The sequence below is a fragment of the Populus nigra genome, chromosome 12 (assembly GCF_951802175.1).
Source record: "Populus nigra chromosome 12, ddPopNigr1.1, whole genome shotgun sequence".
In the NCBI taxonomy this organism is placed as follows: Eukaryota; Viridiplantae; Streptophyta; class Magnoliopsida; order Malpighiales; family Salicaceae; genus Populus; species Populus nigra.
Genome location: NC_084863.1, coordinates 8,141,447 through 8,150,053, shown reverse-complemented (window position 1 = coordinate 8,150,053; position 8,607 = coordinate 8,141,447). Strand labels below are relative to the sequence as shown.

The 8,607-nt window shown below is 35.2% G+C and overlaps 1 protein-coding gene across 1 annotated transcript; it reads left to right on the top strand.

The window, feature by feature from the left end:
• Positions 1-630: 630 nt before the first annotated feature.
• Positions 631-7,576, top strand: LOC133670027 (uncharacterized). The gene is made up of 9 exons (XM_062090424.1): positions 631-1,281; positions 1,594-1,685; positions 1,775-2,475; positions 3,978-4,048; positions 4,209-4,298; positions 4,426-4,635; positions 4,755-4,856; positions 5,472-5,607; positions 6,875-7,576. The coding sequence occupies exons 1-9, from the start codon at positions 886-888 to the stop codon at positions 7,027-7,029; spliced, it is 1,953 nt and encodes a 650-aa protein (XP_061946408.1). The 5' UTR covers positions 631-885; the 3' UTR covers positions 7,030-7,576.
• Positions 7,577-8,607: the final 1,031 nt, after the last annotated feature.

The window sequence follows — 8,607 nt, the reverse complement described above, 5'->3', positions numbered from 1 at the left end:
GTTTTGCACTGTGGGGATAATTGCTTGTAATTCCTTTTTACCGACCTTTACATCAAATTAATATAATAAGTTTGAATCAATATCCTTATAATATTACTTTGTATTTAATTTATTTTCAATGCGACAAGACCCAGAATATAACATCAAGAAAAGAAAAATAGAATAAACGGATGACGAGCCATTGACTCTCTTTGATTAATTAAATTCTTTTATACTATTAATTTGATTAATGAAATATATTTTTAAATATTTATCATAAGCCATCATACTGTCAGGGCGACACCTATATGAAAAAAAAGTCTCTTAAAAAAGAAAATAAATTTTTTATAATTTTATTTAATCTTAAAAAAATATAATAGAAATTAAATGATTATATGCTCTCATTTTTTTGGACTTTTCTCTTATCCAGAACCAATGTTTTTCCTAAAAACTTCTTTATATCCCGAAAACTCCGTATTATTTACTTTACCCAGCCTTTGATTGTATTATCATTATTATTTAATTTTCGTTCTACATTATTTAAATTAAGAAAATTATAAGAAATTGGTTTTATTTTTCTAACAGTTATTGAACATTGTATGTAATGGCCGGGGTCCTAAATAAAATATTAATAAAGTCATGGGATTGGAACAAATAAAAGAACATTCTTTGCTTCTCGTCTCTTCTCCTTTTCTTCTCCTCTCCTCCTCTCTCTCTCTCTCTCTCTCTGTACAAGGACAGGGACAAGGGCTAAGCTAGGACAGAAAAATCGGATTCAAATCGTCGAGCTCTTTCTTTGTACTAGTAATAAATAGTTTTATAGTCTAATCTAAGTGTAGTGATTTTGATTTTTGATTCGGATTCGGATTCGGATTCGGATTCGGATTCGGATCCGGGTAAAGAAGAATGACGACGACGAGTATTAAATGTCCGAGCAAGTCAATAATCTACAACACGAGCAGGTGCGCGTGTCCGACGGGGCAGTTTCTGAACAGCACAACAAACAGCTGCTCGTATTTCTGGGGACGGTCTGCCATATTCACGGACACGGGTGTGGAGGTGGACAACAGCTTCGGCTTTTCGTTTCCAGAAACCATTTTCTCATTTGATTCCATCAAGAAATTCACTCAGTCTCAGGCTGTTTTCTTGGAGGCGACGCTTGTGATGGTTGCTTCTTGGCTTTTGTTTTGCTTCTTCTTGAGGTTTACTAAGCTTGAACATCATGGAACCCACAACATATGGTTCCGTATTAGGTGGTGGATTAGTCGCTTGGACATTTGCTTTGCTACCCGGCATTGGCTGGTAACTCCTTTCCCTTTTCTTCTCTGTTCGATGATGCTAGTCAACAACTTGGGTTTATAAGTAGAGGTTGTTATTATTTATGCTTTGAATCATCCCCCGTAAAGATAAAGATAAACCAGATCATACATTGAGCAAGCAAGCGCACACATATATACATATTTATTAGTTTGTGGACCAAGGGTGGGGTAAACAACAAACCCCGTCTCAGTTTTCAACAAGCCCCTCTCTGGATTGGGTCTTAAGCACTATTCACAATTAATCTGTTACCGCATTTACCTGTTGCTGTTGGTAATTTTTTTTTTTTTTTGGTAGGATGATCGAAAGGTGGTTGTAAAGCGGAAAACAGAACTTGGTGGAGCCTTCTCAATAGCAAGTTGGATACTTTTTATCGGGTTGTTTGCTACGTGAGTATTGGATTCTAAACTAGTCTTTTATGTTTACAACTTCCTTCACGTCTGTTGACTACTGACTTGGCTGTTCAGTTTTTCCTCAGCCTGCTTTACCAGATCATATCAAAGAGAACAATTGAGGTGCATAATGTGAGAGCAACAAATGCACCCGATTTGGCCGCCTTCGTTAATGACATGGAATTTAATATAACCACTGTATCCAGTATGAGCTGTTCAAACTTGCAAGGACTTGGTACCTTAGTTACCGGGAATCCAGGTTTTATTGATCACAGAGTTGCCCCCCTTACTGACTTTGTGAACTACACATGCCGAAACACAAGTATGGGCCCAACTCTCACTTTTAAGTGTAGCAAGTGCCACTTGAATAGAGATTATATGTATATTTCGTGGCAGTTTGTTGATCTTCCAAGTACTCCTGCAACGGCTGTTGGTTTTCAGTTCAACCTTAGTGCAAAAGATCATGCTGACAAGAAACATGTGAGTTTTGTTAGCGGCACACTAAAGAATGGAAGCACTTTTGATGATAGACCAGTTACATTCAGGGGAAAGGATTCAAACATACTGAAATTTAATCTGTTTCCTCGAATATACCATAACCTACATGATCTAAGGCTTATCCAACCCCTGTTTCATGAGTTTCTTCCGGGTTCGTTCTTTGGGGAGACAAGTCAACTCCAAGCTTCCCTTGAAACTTCTAGTGATGGACTAATCAACACTACTCTCTCAATTAGCTACCTATCATCATATATAGTTGAGATCGAAAGCCAAAACATAATGGGCCCTGGTAAGTGATTTGTTCATCTTTGTAGATATATACCACTATTTGGAATATGATTCATGTTTATTCTCTTACTGCTCTAGGGAGACTCATTTATTTTGATTGTTTACTTGATTTTTGTGTTGTTACGGTGGAATTGCTTGCATGTGTCTTTAATGAAAAATTGTTGTTTGATGCGGAGGTGAAGATAGTTTGTACATGAACATGTTCTCACGATAAGTCCTGGCAAATTTAAACTCTTGTAGTCAATTAGGACTTCAAGATTGACAAAGAAACTAAAGTTGAATCCAGATTTACTTCTTGAATAACAAGTTCCCATTTTGCACAAATTGGATGCAAACTCACTCACCAAAAATGTGCCCATTTTCCTTCCATGTATAACCAGCCACGAGAGAAAAATTGGACATGCAATTATGCCACATTTTTCTTGGGCACAAATTATTTCTAAATCCACTGAAGTTTAAAAGTAGATAAGTCAAATCGTTAAAAAAATTACAATCTATGGTTTTCCCTCTCCCTGCCAGTGTGAAATGTAGATATGATGTTTTTGTGTTGTTATGGTGGAACTCTCTCTCTCCCTCCCTCCCTGCCAATGTGAAACTTAGACATGATGTTTTTGTGCTTTTATGGTGGAATATTTGAGGGTATATTGCTCTTTATCTCAGACTTGAATTTGCGAACTCATTACTAAAAAGGCACTGGGTCCATGCATAAATGTCTCTATCTTTCAGACTGTTTTTTTTTTATATATATATAGTTAATAATCTCAGACATTCAATCCATGACATGTGAATGTGACAGCATCAATGCAGAGACATTTAATGACAAGGAAAATAAGGAGAAGAAACCTGTTGGAAGAAAGGGAAGAGGACTTTCATATTGATTTGGCAAAGAAGCCTAAAGTCTTTAATACTTTCAGGGATAGATGGTGTCGAAGTAAATTTGGCACAATCTAACCTGCCTTTGATTGGGCAGGCTTGCAAATCCCTCACTCCACTCCTTCAATCCCTGAAAAACAATATTGTATAGAAAATGATGAATATTTAATAATTTTTGTAATTAAAAAACACAGCTTATATTTTGTAATTTTTCTTCTTTTTATGTGAATTGACATTTAATCTTGCTTTCCCTCGAGTTTCTTGTTGCTGTATCATTGTGTGTGCGCCACTCCTATTTAGTTGGATAGAGATTGTTGTGAAAGTGATAAATTGAAGCCTCATATGGAGTGCTAAAGTTGTGATGCTGTGTTATAATCTCTTTTTTGCATGATTTACACTCAACCTGGTTTAGTTTTGCTCTGGGATTTGGACATTAGCTGATTCAAACTGGCCTATTCAATTTCCAAACTTCCATAAACCACTGCAACCAGCAAGTGTTGAAAATGAAATGTGTATTTTGCTCTTAGCTGCTGTCACTGGGCTGCTGTTCTTACACTTTAAGAAGTTAATTGCATGTTAAAATTGTTTTAAATCAATATTCTCATACACTTTTCTCTATTCACTATGCAGTAAGCTTCTTAGCGGATCTTGGTGGCCTATACTGCATAAGTATTGGCATATTTTTCTACTTTTTGGTGCAAGTACAGTTCTTATTCCTTTCACTTACATTATTTCTCCTGTTTATTATAATTGTTTCTTAAGAGATTATTGAGGATAAATATTTTATTTGCATATTGTACTCATCAAACTTTCCAAAGAAAAATAATTTATCCTGTATTTCATAATTTTCTTGGTTTGTAGTGTGAATACAGAGTAAAAAGACTTCGAAATGAAGATGTCACTATGCGACAGATAAGAAATCGGTTAAAAGCTCGAGAACATTGGGACAAGGTAAGTTGTTTTTCATGTGCAAAACCACCTTGTATTTCATTCTGCTGCCTTTATATTGACATTCAATTTTTATTTGTGGTCTTGTTATCAAAATGATGATACACATATTTGTGCTTCTCTTTACCAGTTGAGGAAATATGTAATGTACACATGGGGTTGCAAAACATTGGATAACGACTACGAAAGCTCTAAACAAGGATCAAGTTGTACTGGCTTCATGATTCCCTCTCTTCGTGGAAATGGATCACTGCATGGAAATAAATCATCTAGGAAGAAATTGCAAAATAGAGAGGACAGTGTCTCGTTCAACAGGAAAGTCAGCATACCCAGTGAAAAGGTAATATTATGTTTTTTTATCTTGCATTCAAAGTTGTTTTAAATGTGCTGTCCCCAATTTATTTTTGTTCCTCCTGAGCTTCTCTTTCAAAGTCTCTTTTCCTTGTTTTTTTTGGGCAGAATTCCATTGCAGAACATACTTGTACCCAGGGAGTAAAACCTTTTATAGCAGAATCTGTGTTGAACTCAGAAGAGAGATTGTTGGATTCCAGGGAAGAGCATGTATGTTGCTTTTACTTGTTTATTTTTGTTATAGCATGAGTCCTTGCTCCTTTTCTCTTCCTTAGTGTATTTTCAAGTACCTATTATTAAGTGATCCAGTTTGAGTTAATCCCTCAGAATTTTTATCTAATTTCTAAATGTTGAAAGGTGTTTTAGGCCACTTGATGACTGGATTTTCCTTTTCTTATGTCTTTCACATGTTGGCTTTTATTAAACGATCATAGCACAGGGATAAGATTTGTTAGCTTAAATGACAACCAATATGTTCTGTGATTTACTTGACACTGGACCAGTCAACTTCAGTAGCTTGGCATATGAAGGTGATTTTAATGGTTTCATTCTCAAAATGGTCAATTTTCTCAGGAATTTGCTAAGAAGTGTTTGCATATGCTATTCGTTGTTCTAGCTGATAAATGTATTGTTTCCTTCCATGAAAAAGCACCTACACTCCTGTTTGGCATTGTTGTATATCTTAAATAAATCTGGCGGTGTTGTCTCTTCTTTAGTGGGAGGAAATGGTGATGTTCAAACCTTTTTTTTTCTAATATTGAATGAAGTGAAGACTCCATTGGTCCAAAGAATCTTTAATGTATGCATTCATTTTGCTTTTTCCAGCCTCCCAAAGGAGAAGTGCTTATCTCTTCAAATGATAGGAAACAGCATTCAGTTGGTTTCTATGAGGGAGGTGCTTCTAAGCCTCAAGCATATTCTTGTGAAGATGATGATGTCATCCCCATTCCACCTCCTCTAGGTAACACTAATCTGATGGAAAAAGCTGTCTTTCTTTTCACTCTTTTTTCCCTTTGTTGCATCTCTTAAAGGTAAATGTGTCATATATTGGAGTTTAAACATGGAGAAATAAAATTTAAAGCATCACAAGCTTCCAATGCACCTGAAAGGTTTGTGAAAAATAACATCCAGTTCACACTTGTTAATCTATCTAATAATCTTGAAGGTTCAATAAATCATACTGGGTGAGGGGGGGGGGGGGGGGGGGGGAGATTTAAGCCTGTGACTAGTCCCTACCTAGCAATAAGTGATAGCTGAAATTTGGTTATCGTGTCAAAAAAGAAGAGATGAAAACAGAAGGAAAAAAGGTCTGAACTATGTGCTATGTTAACTAGTCATGGCCATAAAATATGAGATATCTGCTTGGCCTTTGTGTTAAACCTGAAATGAAGGCAAATTTTGCACTAAGGTATTACTACCTAATCAACTAATGTGGAGCATTGATCCCAAATGATAAAGCTCCTTGATCTGTATGGAGAATGCAGCTTTAGTACTGGGCTTTTGAGGCTGGTGCTTCCCTAATAGTAGGCATGGATGCAATGTCAGCAATGATTTGAAAGCTTTAGGTAGTGTTAGGACACTTCTTGGCATGTATTTCGACATTAGGTGTCTTTAGGAACTTGAAGGCAATAACTTGAGGTACAGAAGAAGCCCAGATGTTAATTCATTCACCTATGTTATTTGGAAAAAATTCAATTCAAGGTTGGGTTTAGGAGGGACAGCTTTCTTGGTTTCAAGGTTGATTTACTTGGGAGATCCCAATCACATTCCTAAATTACTGGTCATGTAATACTTCAGATTGTAGAACTTAAATTTTTCCAAAAAACAGAAGAAATAACGATCAAGCATAAGAATTTAGCTCTAGTCATGACACTTCAGTTCAACATGTGTTACCATTTGATATTGAAAAGACCCAAATAAATTGCCATCACCAGCGGTACATTACACAGAGAGTTTGTTCATCAAACTGCCTATCTGATTAGAAGATTCTGATGAAAACAGATCTTAAATAAAGGAAAATAATTTACATACAAACAAATCTTACTAAAAGTGCTTATAAATTGACGTAGCAAGTGATAAGTTGTGATGTATGGGTCACAAGTATTGATGATTGATCAGACATGAAACATCGCAACCGTTGCATCTGAGAAAATATTTGATTTGACATCTATGGTTTATTCCATTTGATAGTTGCTTTGTTCATACAAGTGTGTTGTTTTTGGCTGCAGAATTCAATGCTGGATCTGAAGTAGATATGTCTGATATCCTGAAGAATCTCCATCGTTTGCATGACTACAATGTTATGCTGAGAGAAAAATTTCTCGCCAACCAATCTTTACTACACGCTTTAGCATCCAAGTCAACTTCATTAACCAATGGCTGAACGTAGCTCTTATGAAGCAAGCACGAGGAATTATTCCACTCTATTAAGAGAAACTCATGGAGTTGTTTTGCTAAGGGGAGTAATATCTATGAAGATTTAATTGTAGGCAGAAAAAAATTATAAACCTATCCACCAGAGTATCAGTATTCATGTCCTTCGTATCCCTCAGGCAGATAAATTTTTCAGGCAAAACCGGAGCTCATTTCAAGGCTGCTGCTTCATGTATCAATGGGATTGATTTCGTCTAGGATCAAAACGATCATCATATCTGACGGTACATGAGAGTGGCATATCTCATGGTATGCTTTGAGGTTATAGCTTTCTTTTTCTTATTGGGGACAAAAAAGATTCTTGGTTGCAGATAATTTTTGTTGTACTCGTGCAAAATCATGCTAGGGTTTCCTTATTTTTGTATAATGGCAGAGACTGCAAATAGGGAGATATGAGGGGCTGATGGTTGGTTACTGCCTTGGTTGCCTTGTATGCTTCTTCTTGTCCAAATTCTTTATAAATTCTGTTCTCAAAGATAATTATTGTTCTTACTTTTTATGGTCGACGTTAGAAAGTACAGGTGAGATGGCCGCAGCAACAGCGGAGATATTCATTTCACAGAATTACAGATTAAAAACGTAGAAAGGTTATAAACATAAAGAAAAAATAAATGTTCTTCCGTACATAGTTTATGATTTATACATCTTAATGTTTATCAGAACCTTTTTCTTTCTGAATGCATCTCTTCTTATATTTTAAATGTTTTATGATTAAAAAAAAAGTGTTTTTAAAATTACGACTAAATATTTATTAAATTTATTTATTGAAATTTAATAAATTATTACATTAATTTCGTAGGCCCATGATTAGGACTAAAATTAAGGGAAGGATTTGGAAGTTTCAAAGCCATGAGCTGATATCAGCAACCAATCAATACCAGATTATTGACAAAATACATACGACTTACTCTTAAGTGTGATTCTAAGCTCCAACATTTCTTGTCATAATACCCAACATTTCTTGCAGCAGCAGGTGCAAGGCTTTTACATGAAGAATCTTTTTTAATTATAAATCTTTTTTAATTTCATCCTTATTATTTTTTAATATATATATATATATATATAATCTTTTAATTATTTTTTAAGAATGGTTTCCATGATCAATCCACAATTATCCTAAAAAAACAGAGATCCATGTAAAAATAATAATAATAATAAGAAGAAGAAGTTTAACAATATGTTCAGAAATCAGAATTTGCTTGTTTCGTATTGCGTTGGCTATGGATTTATGAATTTGAGAATAGCCAGTGAGAGCAATGTAAAAAACTGGCTGATCAACTCATATTCAATACAGCATGTGTTAGGGAATTTGGGGATTGTAGAGTCTGTAATAGAATAGAAAGATGATGACAATTGTTCATTTTTAGTAAAGGCTGCGGTGGCAACTTTTAATTCCACCTGGCTTTTTTTCTTTTTCCCAGTGACTTGGACACCTGTTAGGTATTTTTCTTCCATGACTTCAAGTAACCATCCATCCATCAAATTTATTTAATAAATTTTTCAAGTTATTGTAACAATCATGGTAAAT